The following is a 22,631-nucleotide window of genomic DNA, read 5'->3' as shown; positions in this document are numbered from 1 at the left end:
AGATCTCCTTGGGAGCAGCTTTTAGTTAAAGTGCAAAAATATCGTCTAACTTTCTGCTAGGTTAAACATCAAAAGCTAAAATATGGAGATAGGAAGTAGCTCACTGGGGCTACTGATTAGTGTACCAGTCATTGTCATCAGAATTTATTTGGCAGTGGAAGATTTAGAAAATGACACTTTTGACTGACTAATAATGACAGTAACATCAGTAATAGCGCTCTCTGGATTCTCGTTCTCGACATCTCTAAGTGCCTCCAATAGTGTTTGCCCTCAAGTCCACATGAAGGCTTTGGAATGTCTTTATACATCGACTACACACAGAGTCTTACCCTACCTGAGTAAATGTACTGAGTGTAAATATTGATGTTACGATCTACAGCCACCCTCCACTGTTATTTTTTAACATGATGTCTGTGTCACTTCCATCTGGCACCCTTAATAAGAAGGAAAACTGACAACATTAATATACATGTTTCCTTCCCGCACTGTGGATCGGCACCTGTTCATGGCACATACAGTGGCAACATGTCATCATTCTCACTAAAATATACATATGATATTTGTAGACGTATTATTAAACACAAGTTTGTATGCATACATCTCATCCTCTTATTTATCGCTATAATAACTATATATAACTATATACAGATAGATGTTAATCAGTCTCTGCTTATACCGGATTGTCACCCAGAGATAACTTGAAAACTAGCCCCTTATTAAGAGATATTTTTACAGTGTGTAGTTTTGACTCAATTCATTTCAAATGTTTATAATTTACTTATTCACTTTGTTCATATGTTTCTACCATATATAATATCTGGAATAATAATAGTACAAAAGGCTGTTTAATATTTAAAAGTGTTTCATATTTAATGCTATTTTCTGACTTTTGAATAGCGAACTTTAGGAGAGCAGCAAAATTCAGACAGTAATCTTGAATAGAAGACTGTTGAGCTGTAATGGTGACATCAAGAAAAAAGTAAGAAACTGAAGCTTAGAAATATTTTCTTTGTTCTGAAAAAATTCATTTGCTGTCTGTTTTTTAGCATCCCCATCGGCGAGTGACCTTCTCGACCACCAACCCTGTGCAAGACCTGCAGGATGCCTCTCAGCACAGCTACTATGACAGCGGTTTGGAGGAGTCAGAGACTCCCAGCAGCAAGTCATCGTCTGGTCCTCGCATCGGACCCCTGACCCTGCCTGAGGACCACTACGAGAGAACCACTCCAGATGGCAGCATTGGGGAGACCGAACACCCTGAAAATGGTACAGTGACAATCCTTTCCGTTCTGTCTGACTCTCTATGAATATGTATTTAAATGTAAATGCCTTTAGTAGTCGTGGTGTTGTTGCCAACAGACACATTTCTGGGGGATTTGTTTGTGCTCTGTGGTCATTTTACAGTGGAAATGTTGTGGCACCCGTGACGCTGACTTGTTGTGTTTGTCGATGACTTGGTGAAGTGGTATTGGTTTTTAAGCAGGTCTGTGTTTGTGTAGGTGTTTTGCGTGGGCATGTGTGTAGGTGTGTGTGTGATATCAGGGCTGGAGTTAGCAGTGTTTCCATCCTCCTCATCAGCAGGTCCTCTGTCAGACATCCTTAATGACCCTCTTTCACAAGTGTGCTAATTAAAAAGCCCAACTAATGGAGCATTTGCCCTCTAAATAAATCCGAACCATGACATCTGTGCAGACAACACAATGTTTACTCTGAGCATTTTTTATTTTTTATTTTTTTTTTGCCTTGTATTGGACCAAAGTTGCACTGCAGCTTAGGTGTGCATGAGCCATAATTTCTAGGTCCAGGAATCAATCCACAGGGTGACCGTTGTTTATCACAGCACAGGTCTATATTAGAAAAAAAAAAGAAAATCCCAGCCAATGCTGTACCTGCAATGCAACTGCCAACAACTGTGCTGCCTTAAGCTGCCAAACACAAATCATTAGCTATCTTGCAACACACTATGATAACTGATACATGGTGCATTTTTATTCATTGTAGTATTTTTGCATTGCACTGCTCTTTGGGTTCTTATGGAATGATCTCTTGTTGCTCCCGTTCAGCATCTTACTTTTCTTTTTTTTTCTCATATTTTTAGATCATGAGGCTGTTGTAATAAAGTGTGTTTTATCTTTGCCTTTTGTGCATGGGACACAGAGGTATTAGAGGTGAGTAATAAGGCTTTTACTGCCCTGTACAAAATGGGGCGTGTGTCGCCAAGGACTTGCTCGGATAGTTTCTTTGTCAAAGTGAAAAGTACACAGATGTGCATTTTGTCAATGGAACTGTGCATTCAAACTGCTGACACATTTGTGGATATTATTTTTTCAGCTAAGAGCTAACATTTTAGTCTCAAGCACTCATTCATTCATTTGTCTTCTACCGTTCCCGGGTTGTGGGGAGTGCTGGAGCCAAATCTCAGCTCACATTGGGTGAGGACACTCCAGACAGGTCACCAGTCCATCACAGGGCCAACACACCAAGACAGACAGAAACCAACAACCACTCACACTCAGACCTATGGACAATTTAGAGTCACCAGTTAACCCAAACATGTTGTCTTTGAGTGATGGGAGGAAACCGCAAGCACAGGGAGAACATGCGAACTCTGCACAGAAAGGCTCCAGGCCGGGAACCAAACCTGCGGCCTTCTTATTGTGGGGCAACAGTGCTAACCACTATGACGTGCTGCCCCTTCTCAAGCACTCCCGGTTGGAAAATCTCACAGAACCAACCCTAAAATGTGTCACTATCATACAAAAACAGAAGCTGACAAAGTTGTACTTAGTGTAGCGTCTTTCATTGTGATACATTGCCCATTTAGTCAGTAATGGTGTTGGATCTCATTAGCTTGCTTATTTATCTCCATAGCAAATGTTTTTTGTTTATTAGTTCATGTCAATTATTTACACTGTAGTCCAAGGACAAGAGGTTTTGTTTTTGTGTAGAAGTCTTGCCAATATTGCTGTTCCCTATGGCCTTGTAAAGGTCAGAAATAGCTTAACATTTCATTTAATACCTGAATGATAAAGTTTTTATTGGCCCATATGAAGGATAGCTGTTTTTAGCCCAAGAGCCAACAGTATTTTTTTTTTTTTTCATTTGCTCACTACGGTCTATAAAATATGCATTTTTTTGTTTTGTTTTTGTTTTTTGTTTTTTTGTTGTATCTATTTATTGTGTTTTTCACATCTGCAGAACACAAGGTTTTTGTTACACAGGGTGCTCTTTGTTGTCAGCAGCAAGAACACAGGATTGGGAGTGGAGATGGAGCAGTTAAAGAATGAAAAGATGGCACAAGATGGGGGAGATGTTAGACTGTGACAGGGAGCGGGGACTGAGTGTCTCTGACAAGTGAACTAAACCCATAGGATGAGCTCAGAGGACAGGAAGATGCAAAGATGAACCGCTAACTGAAGATAGACCTAATTAAAATGTGATTCCCACTTCAGGGAGATAACTGAGAGCCCACATAAAATGAAGGATTAGACAGAAAAATCAAACCAGACGGAGGAATTCCTCCCCAGCTCCACCTCAATAGTGACGTGATTTTTTATTTTTTTTATTTTTTTTTAAGCAATTGAGTGACAGAGTGACAGGTTGTACTGGTGCTGAGTTTTATTCATTGCAGTGGAGATGAGTGACAGGCAAAAAATGGGGAGGTGAGCATGATGTGTCATTCCATTTAAGTTGGATAAAACGCACTGTATGTATCCCACACTGTCAGCCTTTGCATCACTTGGCCCTGGAAATATCGACATCGATGTGTTTTGTTATACAATTTGAACTTTGGCAGCACCAAATCTACATTTTGAGAATGTCAGCCATCTACTGTGGAGAGTAATGTATAGTTCATCAGCCATTTTGGGGTAAATTAAGGAATCAGTCAGACCTTAACTGTACTCGACTGGAACTGGGTCAGCTGCAGAAGTCTGGGCTCGATGGATGTCCCAGAGCAGATTCACCTCAGTCTGTGCAATTTATTTTTCCAAGACATGCAAATATTGAGTATATCAGTGCTAAGAGTTGGTATGTATATAGCATATCGTATATGACTAATAATGAAACGACATTAGCTGTAATTTTCATTTTTCTTTGTTCTGTGTTTTCTGCTTTTTGGGGAGTTTCAGACTGAAGAATCATGACATTGGTTTATTACACTGGGTGGCAAAGTGGAAAGAGAGTCTGTGTGGTCTCTAACAGCCTTTCTGGCTCAATGAAGTAGACATCAACATACTCCCTTGTGGTGCTTGGCTTTGGAATTAAGAGAAGTTCCAAACTACAGTAATAAAATTTCTGATATATGAAATGTATGCTGTCTCATCTGCAGCAATTAATTTCTGGAGTTCCTTTTTTCGTGTGCCTGAGCAGCTGCTCCCCTCTCCCACTTTTTTCTAATTCTTATCTTCAGGCTGTGTTAGAGTGCACTCCATTTCATTGTTCACACATATAGCATGCACATTGCTCCACTGTGGGGTAATCTCATCATAAATGTTTATCCATCATATGCACATGTGTACGTCTGTGTGCACAATTGCATGCATGCTTGTATGTGTTCACACTAGTGTGTGTTGCATCTAAATCATTTTGATTATGGTGCTATTTTACTTTAATAGACTCTCATCATAATCACTGAGCTCTGTGATTCTCTTTGAATTGATTGCTGTAGACAGCACAAAAACTGCTTATCTTGTATGTCTGGTTGCTGTCAAGATGCGTGATTCGTCCTCAACAGTGAAATCAGATGAAGGCTGGTTTGCCCCATCTGTCCATCTCTCAGATACTACTGATCAGATTTGGAACAGTGGTCATCCATCCATCCATCCATCTTCTACCGCTATGCCGTTTCCTGGTCGCGGGGGGTGCTGCAGCCAATCCCAGCTCACTCTGGATGAGGGCAGGGTTCACCCTGGACAGGTCGGAGACAGACACAGACCAACAACCAGTCACACTCAGACCCACAGACAATTTACAGTCACCAATTAACCCAAACGTGATGTCTTTGGATGGCGTGAGGAAAACCGGGGTAGCCGGAGCAACGGAGAACACGCAAACTCCACACAGAAAGGCCCCAGGCCGGGAGCTGAACCCACGCCTTCTAACTGTAGGGCGACAGCGCTAACCAGTACGCCGCCGTGCTGCCCAACATTGGTCATGTCAAAGTCATTTACAGAGTTTGTTACTGGTTCATGTAGGCGGGGGCAACAAAATAGTGATGATGATGCATCATGCAAATAATTATACAACTAAAATTAGAATACAATTTTTGTCTGATAAAAACAAAAATAGATGCTGAAGAATTGCACACTGTAATAATTAATACACTAACTTCAGACATGGTAGACTCTATGACGTCTCTCTTACCACTGTTGAGACGTTTTGTGTATGAGAGAATTCTGACTATATATGAAAAAGGCACCCACATACAAGCATTTGCAGTGTTTTCACAGCTGTGCAGTACTGTCTGCAGGTCTTCCTCTTAGGCTGCAGGTATAATCCTACCATTCAGGGCAGAAGGGTAGAAGGCATTGAGTCTGAAGATCTATTATTCATATATCAGTTACACAAGCTGATGAGTCCAATTGAATTATCACTAATCCCCGAGTGTACTTTGTTTGATTTTGTTTCAGTCTCTTATCAATTATATTTCCTAACACACAATCATCTGATTGTCTCATATTTCTGAAGACAATCAGAAGAAAAAAAACATCTTATTTTATTCTTATTATTTTTTTTAACCTACTGCATTGGTTCAAGCCAGAAGCCAGCGTATTTCAAGTCCCAGCACGCACAAATTGTTTAACCTCCTGCTGCCCCAGAGCATAGAGTATGAGTCATCTGGGACTCATGATAGCCCCCCTCTCTTTTCTTGGGACACAAGTTTGACCGGCAATCCCGTCATGTCCAGTCCAACCAAGATAATAATCACTCTTCTGGGGATCACTGGTTAGGCATCTTGGCTGTGATACAGAGGCTAGCACCAACAGGACACAGGTGGATTGAAGACAGGTACCTGCACACACACACACACACACACACACACACACACATGCATGCTGACCACAGATGGAGGAATTTTGATGTGGCCAGTTGCCCAGTGTGAGGTCTCCCTGTGTCTTCCTCTGTACGGACTCTCTGCCATATGGGCTATTGAGAAGGGTGAGATAAAATGGTGTGAATGCTGTTTGCATGATAATGCAGTTCCTTAGTAATGCTGTCTGATTTTCCTCCCTTAGATCTCTCAGATGATGCATGTCCCGCCGTATATTTGTTCCTTTTGAACTCCTGTCAGGGATTTTCCTCTGCTTTCAGGGCTTGCCATATCAATATCAGACAGGATACCACCATTGTAGCCATTGCTGCTGTAGCGACACGTGTTTCTGTGAATATTCGGATCGCGTTTACAGAGCACAAGGGACATTTTAACGAAGAAAATGTGGAGAGACTTGTTTCAGATTTGAGGGCAGAATATTGTTTGTCCAATGAGTGTCTGATTTGGCCCCTGCCCCGGACACCAATATAGTGAACTGATACAAAGCCAGTGATGGGAATAACGGTGTTATAAATAAACAGTGTCACCAACGGCTTAACTTTTTTCAGTAACAAGTAATCTTATTGATTACTCTGTCTGACCAACTAACTCTCTAAGCACACATAGTCGGACACACAACAACCGACACAAGTAAGTCAGTCAACGAGAAACAGAAGTGGTGAGCACAAATAATGCAAAAGTGGATGGAAGCATAGCCATTACTTTTCCCTCTAAGAAATTAAAGGAACGAAAGGAACGGTGAGGTGCACATTATGCTCTGGATAAAAGAGCCTCTCCACGTCGGTGTCAAGTAATTCAAACGTACTCAAACATCTTCTAATTTAACATGCACATGTATTTTAAGTTCCATTAAAGAGGGGTGGAGGTGGCTCCACATTCAGACACATCTGAGCATTTAAAAATTTACTTGAAAGTAATGCAATAGTTAATTTCCGCAACTAGTAACTAGTTGCCTTTATAATTTGTAACTGAGTAACTAATTCAGTTACTTTTGCCGAGAAGTAACTAGTCGCTGTAAGTAATTACTTTTTTAAAGTAATTTGCCAAACACTGCCTAAAGCAGATGTCATTGTGCCTTGTCAGAGGGGAGTAGACCGTTCCAGTTGTAGTAGCACACCTTTCCAGCCACTGCAGGAACTGTTGCCACCAGAAAAGGGACAGGAGACTTTTATAGTAAAAGTCCTTACTTGTAGTCCCCTGAGGCAAATTGTCATGAGTAATATGCCTATAATCCGGAGCTCATTCTAGCACATGCTTTGTGCTCTGCTCACATCAGCCCCTGCTATTTGTTACCCTCAGCCCCACCTGCCCCCCACATCGCCCCCAAAATTCTTTGTAATTTTATTTGGAGGAAATAGGTCACTGAAATGGCCCTAACTGGAGCAGAATTAAACTCTCCAACCTGGATTAGCCTGTCACAGCGCGGACAATAGTCTGCTGTGGCAATGACTTCATGGGACAATTCAGATGAATCCCAATGTGTCAACTCGTCAGAGTTTTGAATGTGTCTTGATTCCCCTTTGCCCAATTTGAATCTGAAAATGTGCTTTCGCTTCTGTGATCACTGAAAATATGGCCTACACACTCAACCCAAGCTGCACACATTACAGTGTTTGTCAAATGACTTGAGATAGGCCAGACCTTTGAACAGGGCTGTGTGAAAGAAAAGACACGATGACAGAGCTCAAACCATTAACTGCAGCAAAGTATGGAATTGGTTTATTGTCTTTTAGAGTAGACTGACTTCTTACTGTGTTGAGTGATTGCAGCTACATGTGAAATTTAGATGGAACCAGAATAGAAGTCCCATTATCTCAATAAATCTACCCCTTGCATTCAATCTCAGATTACCTTCCTTGACACATACAAGTGATTTCTCTGTAGTTTCATCATTATGTCCAGCTGACTGAAGGACTATAGTGACAAAAGCATGTTATTTTTTTCAGGACCTGAAATTTATTTGGCCTTCAGCACTTACAGTCTTAATTTTTTTTTCTAGTGTCACATTAAATGTAAACATAATGTCCTATGTATGTTATAGAAAATAGAGAAGTCTTTAAATGTTGTCTGAATAATTAAAAAGAAGGAGGCAGAAATCATAAAAGATCCAGAACATTTTCTGGGGAAATATTCCCAGTCCTCATATTCTAACTGAGGTCAACACAATGTACTCATCCCCTATCTGCATGTGTATAACATGGATGAAAACCCAGATGAGTGCTTTGAATTATGCACAGGGAAAAAAAAGTACACACATATAAGCACACATTAGGTTCCATAAATAGTGCTTTTAACGCCATTGCTGCCACAATTTCTGGTTTTAGTACTAAGCTTGTAAAATGAATGAGTGAGCCAGTATGCCTAAGCCAGTGTCCCTAAGCTTTAGATGTGCCCATGAATTACTCCAACAAAAGTGGATGGCTCTCTGTACTTAGGCAAATATTGGATAGCACACTGCCCACTCCTGCCATGCCATCGAATCTGGGCAACAGCATGCTGAAGCAGCAGGTTTGGAGGTGGTAATGTATGAAACACGGACTTGAGAGTACAAGTATATAAAGACACACGGAGAAAAATTTCATAATTACCCCGGTGTCACTCGTGGCTATAAAAGACACTCCTTTAACGATGTCCGCTGGCAGGTCCATGGGATCTCGACTTGAATCTTTAAGGATAATTATGGAGGCGGAAATAGAAAGCAGTAGCACTGCTCTGCTGCTCTCGGTGGGCCTTACCCAGTCTGACTCTGCATGTGACTCGCAGAGCAGGTAGAGTAATGTGCATCGGGGAGGAGGTGGTGCTGGCTAGGGGCCAGATCCACTTCAACCCCACTTGGTTGGGCAGCTCAAGCCGGCATCAGAGAAAGGCCCCGGGGGTCATCCCTCCATCATGGTGTGATGGGGACCGAGAGCTGCTGAACCTCCCTCTAACTAGTGTTCTGCCCTTCAATGATGGATGGCACTTGAGGGACTGGAATTGTACTGTATGGGTCTGACATGCATTTCCTTATTTCCAGTGAGTCACAGAGGAATGAAGCCGCTCTAGCTTTAAGGCTTTCTCAGAGTCAGTTGAGGATTCACTGCAGTTAGAGGACCTTACAAACTCAGTGAGGACTGCATACTGCAAAACTGAAAGTATCCTCTCTGAGTTAAGCGCAACAGTGCTTTTTTCGTCTGTTTACTTGTTTGTTTGATTACAAATTGTAATTTCGTCTATGTGACAGGATCCATTTTTTATTTTCAGTTTTGTGTTAACTTCACTCAATCAATATCCTGCATGCCCTAAGCGAAGTAAAAATTACTAGTCTCACTCATGGCCAAGCATGTTTCAATGTTATTCATTTTAAAGGATACAGCTAACATTTTATTTCCCTGTTACATAAACTCATCTACATATTTTTGCTGTGACAGGGGTTTTGATCAATATCACATCTGAGTGATTATTTCCCCAGTTCTGGAAATTTCTGCATTTCAAAACTGACTTTAAAACTCATTTTCTGATGTGAGGCATCCCTGAAGAGCCCTTGTTCTCAAGCCAAAAGTAGAATAATTCTGACAGAATATTGCATGATTATGAAGCTTGTTTCCACCATGAATTTCTGCTCTAATTAGAGTGCATACTTGACTTCATTGTGAAATTGTTATCAATTTCCGTTAGTTCCAAATGACAACTCTGAGACATGGGCAATCATCATGCCATTCCTTGAGCACTAACAGAGGTCAATTATTCATTCTTTCCAGTTATATGATTATTATTTTTGTTGTTGTTGTTGTTGTTGTTTTTTTTTTACAGTACCTTTGAGTGGCTCCATCTCAGACAGTCGGGTTGCAAGGCCCAAACACTTGTCACTCATCTTGATGAAATGTCTACTTTGAAACTATATCTAGCCCCGAGATGAGGTACCCATCAAACATGTGGCCACCACAGGCACCGAAAAAGCAGATGGCAAGAGCAGTCATTGCCTTAAAAAAAAAAAGTGACAGCAATGTTTACTCTTGTTGTGCATTTGCTTTATCTGTTGTTTTGTTTTTTCTCATCTCTTGTTTTTACGCTTTGTTGTCGGTATTACTGTGGCTCCCTTGTGCTGCCCTGATTTAGCTCAACTCTAACCACATTTAAATGGCACAAAATCACAGTAAATGTACCCAATTTATTAAAATATATTCTCTATGTTTATGCCAAGCTTTAACCATACACATTCCGGGTGTAGACAGACCCAGACGACTGTTCAAAGTGTCCATGACCCATTTACCCATCATTTCATTAAATTTTAATTTTATTATCTCATAATGCAGTGTATGTACCATCCATTGATGATATTTTAAAGTGATAAAACATTTATATTACATTTTTATGCCCCTTTAATACACAAGACAGCACTAAAGTGCAGGTGTAGCCCTGATTCAATTATCCAAAACACGTGACATCCCAGACATGCCCAAATGCTCCTGCCCACAACCCAACCCCCATTTATTACCACATCTTAGCAAATACCAGGTCAACGGTGTTATTGTGTTCACTGATTATTTCAGTCGCAGGCTTTCGACAGCTTCAAACAACATGATTGTTGACCCTTCTTCACCATGCCAAAGCTCACAGAAGCCATCAAACACAAGCAGCTGAAAGCAATGAATTGCTCAGGAACAACAGGGGAGGTCGGAACCATGCTGGCCTCAGAAGCCAAGATGATGACCCCTTGTTGCTTTCTGTGTTTTGCTTTTCTCCTTAAGCTGACATTTAAAGGCCGGAATTTGCCATAATGATATATATATATAGTAATTATATATAGACAGTCATGTTCTTGATTCCATGTAATATTCCCCCCTCCCCCTAATCAAACCCTTTCTGTTGTCTGTCCCTGCTACACAAAAGACAGTTTTCATAATTCATCATGTTGAAAATTTGTTGAAAATGAATTTTCCTGCTCCCGATAGCTGTATTGTTCAGAGTATTGCAGCCTGTGTTGGTGTGCTGGCTTTCCTAGAGAAAATTACTTACAAGCTATTTGGCCCGCTTACATGATTCTCTCGATAAAATTTTGTGAAATGATGTTGTCCATATTTGGCATGGAAATTGTGCACTTCCTATGAGTGTGGTATTTAAATCTATGTATATTAAATTTGTTCACTTTATACCACTAGTCCTTATAAATGTGTTTTGTCTGGAATACATCCAGACTACTAAGTACTCTGATATCAATCTGAGACTGACCACTTAGCTTTTGGTTTGAGCATATAATGTTTAATTATATGATAATGGCCAAAGGCAAGGCAGGGTAGCCCACAAAATATGAAGGAACTCTGACTATGTCACTACAGAGACGCAGAGAAATGTGTTTAATATTTCTCTTTTATCTTCAGATGTCTACACAGGTGTAGGCTAATGAGCAGCTAATGTTACGTCTCCCAAGTTAACCACGTCTCACTCGCAAACTGTGGGGATCAAAGGTAGAATTAGCAAAGAGATAAGATCCTGATCGAAAGGGGAGGAAGAACAACAAACAGATCATGGAAAACATCCGTTCTACATGTCAATAAGATCAATGAGTGACATATAGTGAGCATGAAAGTGGTACAGTGGAATTAACTCTACTGGGGAAACCCTAAGAGTAATTCCTTCTTTGATAGTAAGAGATGTAGACCACATGTAAAAGAGACATTGATTTTGCAATCAGTTATTAGTTAGTTTTATACTTTACCCAGTGATGTCCAGTGTGCGGATTTTATGTAATTTAATTTATCTCTCAACGGGTGTCTAAACTTAAGAAGAATAATTTTCTATTTAAACAATTTTGAAGTTGGTTAAATGGAGGCAGGCTAATATGTGAGCAACAGATAAAGATAAAAGCAGTAACCTATTACGGCCTGAATGGAAAAGTCCATTACTGAAAGTGTTTCTCGGAAAATTCGGTTTTCAGAGGATATTAGCAGCTTATATGCAACAGACATTGACAATAGGACCACCTGTTTCCTCCTCCGCTCTTACTGAAGAAAACATTCACTACCTGCTCATATGAGGCCGCAGGGGAAGAAAGGGCCAAACAGCACAGATGTTAAAGCCTAAAGTGGGAAGAAAGTATTAAAGACAGGGACCAAGAGAGAGACATTCAGGCAAGCCGCAGAGAGGAGGTTTGGGCGTGTATTTCTGCTGTTAATTTTTCTCAGCTCCATCCATCTTCACTTCCAATCTCAGGACTGTCACAAGTTGTTAAGGAAAAAACAAAGCATGTTTTTTTATTGGCTAAAAGTCAGAATCAGTCCTCGGCGGCAATATTGACATATACATCCACTCAGAGCTACTCAGTGCATTGTTAGTCAAGTTGCTCAGCTAGATAGGTATTCCTTACATTTTCTAACAAGTTTGTTTCAAATTGATAAATCCCCTGTCTTCTCTTCTTTTTTTCACGTGTTGAATCTGTAGTGGAGTCAAACTTAATTGCTGGAAGTAAAGAAAAAAATCTATCTATTGAGTGTCCAGTTACGACCCCGCACCACAGGGTTTTATTCTTCTTTTCTTTTTTCAATTACATCCAATGCTGAATAGAAAGAGAGGCTTTGTTGGCCAAGTTGTATATAGAAGAAATTACAGTTCACTTTCTAGTGGCTCTAGATTTTGCCTCTACATAGAAACAATGTCCAAGGAGATGTACATGGACATACAGTAAAATCAAGGATAACCAAGCTGAGGAAAGATAAATAAAGTGCAATCCAGTTAGGAATTTGAGGCAACAGCAATTGACACAGCATATGGCTATATACAAGTAAACAAGTTGGAAACAATGCTGTGGGAAAGTGCCAGGAGTGCTGAAATGAATATTGAGTGGGTAGTATAATAAGTCACTTATGCATACAGTGGGTGGTTATGTACAGTATGTGCATGTATGCATTTCTGTGAACAGAATATAAATGTAGGTACGTTTTCAAAAAGTATTGTTCTTGCATAACTGCTTAAACTTAAATATAAATGTCATTCGTAGGTAAGTGGCTGTTTTAGCGTCACACTGTTACTGCAGTGTTTTTTTTTGTTTTGTTTTTTTACGAGGACGAAGAAACTGTTGTTAATCTTTCTTTTTTTTGTGTCTGTGTGTATGCAGTGTTTTATAGCACCTACCAGAGGCAGAACTTAGAGCATTTTGTGCCTGAGGTGTGATGGGACTTCAGTGAAGTCCAAGGCTGTGGACAGATTGGCACTAATGATCTTTTCTGCAGCCCTGACTGTCCATTGTTGCTTGTGCCTGTCTTTTTTAGTGGCCAAGACAGTAATGGATGTGAGGAGAACTGACTCAATCCCTGCTGCGTCGCGCAGGATCAGCAACTCTTCAGGCAGGTCAAACTGGTGCAGGATGCACAACTTTTCCCGGGTCGTTTTGATGACTGGGTTGGTTTGCTGTTTCAGGTTCTGGGAGATTGTAGATTTTTGGAAATGTGAATGTTTCCACAGACGACACAGCGCTGTTAAACATGAGTGGCAGCAGTGGACAGCGGTCTGTTCGAGGTCTGCAATTTCTCTTCAAATGTTCAGCTCCAGGTTGTTGTGTCCATGGACCGCCAGCTGCTCCAGGCCCTGTCCCTGTGCAGACTCATCACTGTCTCGCAAGATGCTGATGACTGTTGTGTCGTCCACAATTTTCAGGAGTTTAACAGATGGGTCTCCTGAGGTGCAGTTGTTTGTGTATCGTGAGAAGGGCAATGGGGAGAGCACACATCCTGGGGTGGGGTGGGGTGGGGGGGTGTTGAGTGTGATTTTCCCCAGCCTCACCTGCTGCTTCTGGTCTGTCAGGAAGCTAGTGATCCCTTGGCAGTTGGAGAGTGGCACAGTGAGCTGGATAAGTTTGCAGAGGAGGATGAATGGCAAGCTGAAGTCCACAAAGAGAATCCTTGCATATGTCCCTAGGGAGGCGAGGTGTTGCAGGATGTTGGGCTGTCCAAAGTTGACTGCAACATCCTCTGACCTATTTGTAGGTAAACAGCAGGATGTCTAGCAGGGGGTCTTGTGAGTTCCTTCAGGTGGCTACTAGGCTCTCAAAGACCGTGGATGACAGGGAAGCCGGGCCGCAGTCACTGAGTCCTCTGATGGAAGATTTCTTGGGAACTGGGATGAGAGTGGAGCCTTTCAAACAGGAGGGGACTTAGCACAGCTCTGGAGATCTGTTGAAAATATAAGTGAAGTTGGGGTTCAGCTGGTCAGTAGAGACTTTCAGAGAGGGGGCTAACACAACTATCTGTGGCTGGTGCCTCTTGAGGGGAAGCAGAGAACAGTCTTTTAATATTGTATAACAGTAGTGTTTCTATTCTTGGTGGTGTATTTCTGGCAATTTATGGCTTAGCTTGGCGCAGCTAAAGGCACCCAATGTATTAATTCATTCATCCTCTGCCGCTTGTCCATTTCCATCACAGGGCCAACACACAGAGACAGACAGAGACCAACAACCACTCACACGCACACTCAATTTAGAGTCACCAATTAACCCAAACATGATGCCTTTGGACGGTGGGAGATAACTGGAGTACCCGGAGGAAGACCCCGCAGGCACAGAAAGGCCCCAGGCCCGGAAAAAAGCTTCCCATTTTACGGAAGAGTTTCTAAGTTTGGACTGCACATTTTCTCGACATCATGGTGTCGATACACCAGCCTTTATTAATGTAAAAACAGATCCCCCTCCCAAAGTTTTCCCCAATTGCTTTTTTATGCACTCGAGACGAGATGAGAACCAGGCAGCCGTAATGAGCTGTCCAGGATGGATTTGCCAAGCCAGCTTTCCGCGAAGCGCAAGGCAGCCGAGTGTGAAAAGTCAGAGTTTGTCCTGTTGATGAGTGGTAGTCTCCTCCATTGGCTAGAGAACAAAGATTCGGCAGGTGAATGGAAAGAAGTGGCATTGTAAGTCCCTGCTGTCTTGGCTTCAACAACGCATCCCCACCCCCTCCACCCCGCCTTTTTCCCTTACACTCCACATAGAGAGCTGATGCTCCACCGACCACAGTTTTCACAAAAATTTTTGCATTTTAAAGATGAACGTTGGTGAAACATTGTGTGAAGCAGAATGTCAGAAGTGCAGTGCTTCAGAAAGGAAATGCATGGTTTCCTATTTCAGTGGTAAGAGAATGAAAGAGGAAGAAGGCGGAGGAAAGTGGAGCTAAATGTAATTATGCAGGCAGGTGATCACATTGCAAATATTAGTATTGAGTTACAAAAACAGTCAACCTGAAACCTACTGAACCTAAATCTCCATGCACTAATTCATTATTCCACTCATTATACCAATTACATGCTGTAATAGTACAAATTATGATTGTATTTTCATGACATATGACAAGTGATTCATATCCTATGTATACTGTCTGTATATGATCATATGAGACACATCTAGTGGTTTAACTGTATGCTAACTATGCTAATATTATGTGTTAATCCAAACCAGCAGCGTGTGTATATTACTCCATTCTACATCCATGTTGTGTGGCCTACAGAAAAGATTTTAATTATCAACATTAATAAAATACCTGCATTGGCCCAAGGAACAAATGCAAATTTCTAAATTTAGGCACTGATGTCTAACTAATGCATTTCAACCTCGACATGCACATTCCTCTCTGAGTCCCCAAAGCCCTTTCTGCATGAATATGAGATTGAATGCAGAATATAGAGTAACACTGTTTATTATCCAAGATGACTGCGCTAATGAAAAATTTAGGTAAAATGATGTGGGCATCCTTTCTTCATCAGGTAAACTGAACAATAGGTCTGTGGTCAAGGCATGCTGTAGAGTGCCTGATGGATAAATATAATAATTTATCAGTCTCACAAGTGTTAAATATTAATCATGTAATTATTGATTTTTAATAATGTTTTTGCTCATTCCCTGCGGTGCCATTTTATGCAGGCCAGCCCTATAATCACGAGCGTTACTGACTGAGTGATAGAGTTGAGTAATCATTCTTTCAGAATTGGTCAGTCTTATGTCACGTGGCTCATTTGGAGTTTCCTTAATGGTTGTTCATTCATTCACTCACCCATTTCTGGGTTGCGGGGTGTGCTGCAGCCAATCCCAGCTCACTCTGGGTGAGGGCGGAGTCACCCTGGACAGGTCACCAGTCCATCACAGAACCAACACACAGAAACAGACTCGCACTCACACCTACTGACAATTTAGAGTCAGCAGTTAACCCAAACATGATGTCTTTGGATGGTGGGAGGGAATCCACGCAGGCACGAGGAGAACACTCCACACAGAAAGGCCCCAGGCCGGGAACCGAACCTGTGACCTTGTTGTTGTGAGCCGACACACTGCTCCACATTTCATTCACTATTCAAACAATTATTCCATTGTCTGACAACAGAAACAGAAAATATACAATTTCCCTTTATTGGAAATACTGGAAATTAGTTTGTTATTGCCAAGAACACATGATAATCATAAACCTGAATCTCCTATGTTCCCGTGAAATATATGTTTCTGTTTGTTTGTTTGTTTGTGTTTTGTTTTTTTTTTATTTGCAGCCACTGCAAATCAATATTAAGCTGTTTAAGTTCAGAATGCAATTCCCAGTCAGTAATTGGCCGGCGAGCCTGAGATATTGTTGTAGGCAGCAGCATGAAACTGTTCTGTACGCATGCATTTCAACAACACATCTATGTGTCAGCAAAAGATTATATTACTTACAAAAGCAACTATACTTTGATTTAGCTCTGTTTCCTCACATCCCTCCAACAATGTTTTGAATCTATTTTATCCGGAAAATGCCTTGTGTGTGTCACAGTTTGACAAAGCCTTACTATTGGTTGACATATCACACCGCATATCAACTTCTCAATTGGAGTAGCTGGTGCATAGCGTGATCTGTCAGCAGGTGCTAAGGCTTTGTCAAATGCAGTGATACAAAAGGCAGTGTTCAAACACAGGAACTTTGAGACAAAATGGTGGATGGTGAGAGAACTGACAGGAGGTGTACCATCACCCACTGAACCATCTACAGCTGCTTTCCCTGACAGGCCTCTGGCCAACATATCCACTCATCAGCAAGAGACTAGGCCGCTCAAAAACCTGAGAATTCAGACCTTACTAAATCTGTGAGGGAGGCTTTCACATGCATTTCTTTTAAACTTTGGTAAATTAAGATCCTGGCATAATTTCTTGTACACGGCATCAACATTTTGTCTTCAAACTAAAGATGCACAAAAAAGTAATTAAAATTCCATTTTTGAGCAGCTGTAAATTCACCACAACTGTTTTAGAAGGCCACTGACACTGTTAATTTGATTATGTACGCAATGAATGTCTTGGAATGAACTGACATCCCAATTAGCTACAGAATGATGCCGCAATGTTGTAACTAAGTGGTTAACTGCAACTTTATCTCACATTTCACTTTGTATAAAGGCAAGGTGACAAAGCTTTCAAGCCTACACATTGTAATTTTGCTCCCAAGATGTGATAATGTGCGTCTAAGGTTTGTATTCCATTACACCAAGCAAGAAAAAGTGCGTGTCAACACTGTTTGTGTGCTTGTAGCAAGTTTTTGTCTCTTAAAAATGCACCTCTAGAGGAAAAAAAGGATTGTTTTTGGTAGCTTCTGCTTACTGTGAAAAAGTGTTCTTAGCACTTGAATAACAAGACTTGACATGTCATAGCTAAAGAAATACAAAACCATGGTTTTCTTTTGTTTTTCTTCACAGAGGATGACAACCACAGAATGCATTCACACAGTTATTATTCTGATAGCCAGCACTAGGCACTAATATCTGCTCAGCGGTTGGATATTTCCTCTTATTTCTTTTGTTTCTCTGAACTTTTTAGTCATTTACCACATAAACTGTTTGAAGGGACAACAGATATACCATTAATATCACTAACATGCTCCCACACGATAGTGGCTGTTTTTCCCTGTCATCCCTCCATGAGGTGTGGGTCTCTCATATTTGTTCACCATCGATCATAGCAGTGTGGTGCACATGCTGGAAAGCAGCCGGTGGGGAGAGGCTGCAATCAAACAGAGAGGAGCAGTGTGAAATCTCAGGAAGAGGCAGCTTCCCCCATGCCCGTGGGCAGGGGATCAGACGATGAGGAAGCCTGCCTCAGACACTCAACACCTCCCACTGGCACACTGATGCAAGCTGCATGCAAACCCACCCCTCACATGTATCTGTCAGCCGGGGGGTTAAGCTCTGTGTGTACCCCCGCTCTGTAACTGCACTGTTATGGCACTGCATTGGAGATGCTCTAAGAAGCTTCGCTAAGCTTCATTGTGAGTCACTGATGCACCAGTGAAGGTGGTGGAAGGTGGAAATTACTGTCCTGTTGTTGTTGGGTCTTTTTTTGTTTGTTTGTTTGTTTGTTGTTGTTTTTTTTTTCATAATATTACTTCAAGCAACCATATGGGACTGACCCAATATAAAAGGGAAAAAGCTGCAGGTGCAATCTATCCCCAAGACTTGAGGAAAGGAATTCTGCTGTGTGAGAGAGGAAGAAATGTCATTGAGTCACTGCTCTTCAAAACCAAATCACAAGCTCTCTAAATCCAGTCAGCCTGTTCCAGCCACTGGCATAGTAGTGCTGTGGTTTGCCCATCTGTTCTCCATTGTCCACCTTGGCTCTCCATCCATGACATACAAGACTATAAACTCTAAAGGGTTTGTTCCAGACTGTGAGCAGATTTATTTCAGGTATATCTACAGCAGAAAACAGGTTTAAGGGTGAGGGGAAATGCCAATTGTGCTTTTGGCTACTTCTTCACCTCCTGGCTGACTCATTTGCTTTATTGTGTCCAGCAAATATTCAAGCAATAATTGTTTCAGCTAAAAGTGGCAGTGTGATTTTAATGTGCAGAGCAGACCGTACAGTATTCCGCTTCAATGTACATGGGTACAGATGGCTAATGGCCATGGCAAAAGGCAGACACAAAATTATAATTATCAGTATTGATTTTTTTGTGGAGATGGATTTGAGTGTGACAGAAAGGTCAGTGTGAGCAAATGTTCAAACTTGTGCTCTCACAAACGATACAGCCTCTCGTAACATGCTGCGGTAGCAACAATAAACTATTTATTATTATTACATGTTGAAAGATCGCTTTAAGCTGACCTGTGTGGCTCTATATTATGTGCACTACAGAACACTAATGGCAGCATGTGGAAGCAATTTCGCCATCATGACAGGTTGCAGTTGGATGTAGACCTCTCATTTGTTAAATTGTCTGGTAAGAACAGACAACGTGTCAAACCTACTTTATAAATAAAACCATATCAAATTTAGATGAGACGCTAACAGACAAAGTAATGATCTATCAAAATAGCTGGCATTAGAGCATCTATGTTTTCTCTTAATGATGTGCAATATGTTCTTTGGCACGGGTGGAAGAAAATGGAAGACTCTGGCAAGCATGACAGTGTATTTAGCTGTCATTCTTGATTTTCTGGCCCTTGATGATGATGATGAGCACGGTTCGGTATGTGCGTTAATTCCTGTCAGCAGTGCAAGGTATCATTTTATGTTGCATGTTTTCTTTTATCTGGCATTCCATTAAATAAAACCAAATTATATTTATTCAAAACAGAGTCGACCTGAAGTCAGATGCCAGGCTCACTGTCAGGGAAGATGTGGCAATCAGTGTTAATCTGTAGGTCTTTTATCACTTCCTTTAGGAGGCTGAGTTCAAAGACAAATTAAACTGTAACTAGGCGTTTGTGTATTTTTGTGGCTAGCAGCGAGTTAGCTATCCATGTAGTCACACCACACCCCATCATATAAAGGCGATCTTTAATTTATAAAGAAAAAAATTCTCCTGATTGTGACATGTGAAGTAAAACCTGTCTTAGAAAACCTGAGAAAATGTATCTTTTTTTCCTATACACTGATTTTTAGTTGCGGATCTAATTTTACATGAGGCCGCTTGGTGTGGCATAAACCTCCTGGAAGCTGTGGAGAGGTTTTAATCAAGTGTGAAATCCTTTTGGAGTAGATGCCTACACGACTGTGCTTGTGCTTCGATGTGTACTCCTCAGCCCTCTTCCCAAGTCTCTTCCCATGAACATTTTTTGTAGCAAGAGTCCATTTCACTGCAGTGATGCATACAGACAACGCTCTTAGCGGAGCTGAGAAAATAAAATTCCTCATGCATCAGGCGGTGTGCACAGACACACTCGGGCCTCGGTTGCCTGTCTTTTCTTAAAGCTCCAAATTCAGTTTCTTCTTTCCTAATCAAGCATTAAAATGTAGTTCATTCATCTGAAAAGAGTCTTAGTTCGGCAGCGCTGGCCTTGTATATAGAGAGAGAGTTTTCCACTTAACCATAATGACATAATTTAGTATGAGTCAGGTAGAACATTGCTCAATTGTGAAGTAAATGTATTAAAAAGCCGAAACATTTTGCTATGTCGGATTACAGGAACAATGAGATTAAAGACCAGGCTATGCAATTATTATAATTCTAATAAACACAGGCACAATTGTCTATGGATTATCCGCGAGAAATTAATATCTTAGACATAAATATAGAAAATGAAATGAGAACAAATAAGTTTCATTAAGTTCTATTCATTGGTTGCACATGCACACACACAGCTGTCTCACTTGGGCTTTTGATTGCTTGAAGCCTTGGTGGGCCAGATGCAGTTTTTCTAGCCTCAGAGGTCTGACATTTTGTGGGATAATTATCTTGCCAGTGGTCATGAGTACAATACTGATGGTACGTCTCATAGGCTTACTGTCAAGCTGGCATTTCCTCTATTAGCTGTGAACTCTCACCACCACCTCTAATACGTCATCTCTTGTGGTTGCATCATTCGCATGCAACAACATCTATCTGTCAAGCATGCAGCGCCGAGCCCTCCACTCTGCCTACGAATGCATTTACTCTGTTTTCACACACCGTCCAGTTGCCACAAAACAAGACAAAGCATCTGTGATGGAAGTGTTCTTTCACGGTGTGAGCAACATTTTGGCACTCCACTGACGCATTTATCACAGCAATCAAAACTTTGCATTCCGGGGACATCACACACTCTCCTGTCTTAGTCGCCTGTTCCTCTCCTCACAGACATTGATTTGGCTGCTCTGGTCCAACACTGAGGGGATAACAAAGATAAATTGAGTGGTATTTCCATTTAATCTTAGTTGTATGTTTAGCTTGTCAACAGGTGGGCTGCTTAACAAGCCTGTTGTTTGCCAGCCGCACATTGCTGCTAAACAAATGCACAAGTTCCTGAGTGCAGTTATACTTTCAGAAAGCATGTGATGCTCTTGAGCGACAGCTGAAGCAAAACTTATTTTGGAGCTATCACAGATTGTACACTAAAATGAGGTCACTGGGTCAAGACCCATTTATTTAATTAGGAACAGTTGAACAAAAAATGGGTGATAATCAGGGGCAGGGAACTCATTTCAGCACTGTCAATCAATAACTCATTCAGCAGTGGTTTTGCCCAGAGGGACAAAATCATTTCCCGCTGTAACAAAATTTTGGTTATGTCTACAGTGTGTGTGACTGAAGTATTTTGTCCACCTCCGGCGTCCTTGTTTTGATAGCGGCATATATCTATCGCGCTGTTCACAGCTCACCATCAGAAATCAATGTGTTGCTGCAGAACTTGTTAGCAATAGGGTGATATACAGTATTACAGATGTACCAAACAAACTGCTGTTGGATACTTCTAAATGACATAGACACAGCATGCTATCTCCTGAATGTATCACATCAGCTTGTGGACTACACACACAGTAACCCTCATTACACAGTGCATAGCAACAGCTACATAGCAACTGCTGCTCACTGCTTAGCAACAGCTGCAAAGACCTCAAGGAGGGGGCTGGGTTTCATGGGGTGTTTCAGATGACACCATTTCTATTCACTAATGCCTTTTTTTTTTTTTTTTTTTTTTTTTTACTTTTTTGAATGTCGCTCCAATGTTTATGTCACTATGCAGCTCTTTCTGATGGTGCGCTTTTCGCTTTCTCTCTCGCCCACAGATATCCGCTCCCTCCCTGATGTGGCAATGACCGGAAACTGTACAACAGAGTGCAGCGAATTGGGGCACTCAGATGCCTGCTGGATGCCAGGGCATCCCTCCCCTGTACGCAAGACCAGGAACCCCCCGAAACTCTCCACCTTCGTGCCTTACCAGGAGAGAGGGAGCCTGGGACGCCTGGCAAACGGGAGCGTCAGGCTGGGTGGTGAGGAGCACCGATCGCGCCTTCCGCCCTCCCGCAGTGCCTATTCCAGCAGTCATGATGCCAGTCAGGACTGCCCCTTAGAGGAGATGCCCCTGAGTGTAGCCTCTGAGTTCCCACCCACCTCCCCCTCTGCCCACACTCCAAAAAGAGAAATTTACCTGTGAGAATTATCATGTGATTGGTGCAGAAATGAGGAAAATTATACCCATTTGGGAAGGAGAAACAGGCTGTCCACACTCTAAAGCCAATGCCCGTTTTGTAGGTAACAATAGGCTGTGACTCATTCAATCACTGGCATGAACACTTTTTGTCATTTCCTCCTTAAATTATTAATTTATTAGCATATTTATTGAGAAATCCACAAAGTTAATGGATGCACTCACTGACTTATTCGTACAAAATCTTGAAGGATGC

General features: G+C 41.5%; 1 protein-coding gene across 1 annotated transcript in view; it reads left to right on the top strand.

Moving 5' to 3' along the window:
• pcdh1a (protocadherin 1a) overlaps nt 1-22,381 on the top strand; it is a 74,105-nt gene extending 51,724 nt beyond the window's left edge. Inside the window, exons 3-4 of the mRNA XM_029519880.1 lie at nt 1,047-1,266; nt 22,014-22,381. Of these exons, the coding sequence (XP_029375740.1) occupies nt 1,047-1,266; nt 22,014-22,381 (588 nt within the window). The remainder of the gene's footprint in view (nt 1-1,046; nt 1,267-22,013) is intronic.
• The last annotated feature ends 250 nt before the right edge of the window (nt 22,382-22,631 follow it).

The sequence above is a fragment of the Echeneis naucrates genome, chromosome 14 (genome assembly GCF_900963305.1).
Source record: "Echeneis naucrates chromosome 14, fEcheNa1.1, whole genome shotgun sequence".
NCBI classification, from domain to species: domain Eukaryota; kingdom Metazoa; phylum Chordata; class Actinopteri; order Carangiformes; family Echeneidae; genus Echeneis; species Echeneis naucrates.
Note: the sequence above shows the minus strand (reverse complement) of the source record. Positions and strands in the feature narration are given on the sequence as shown.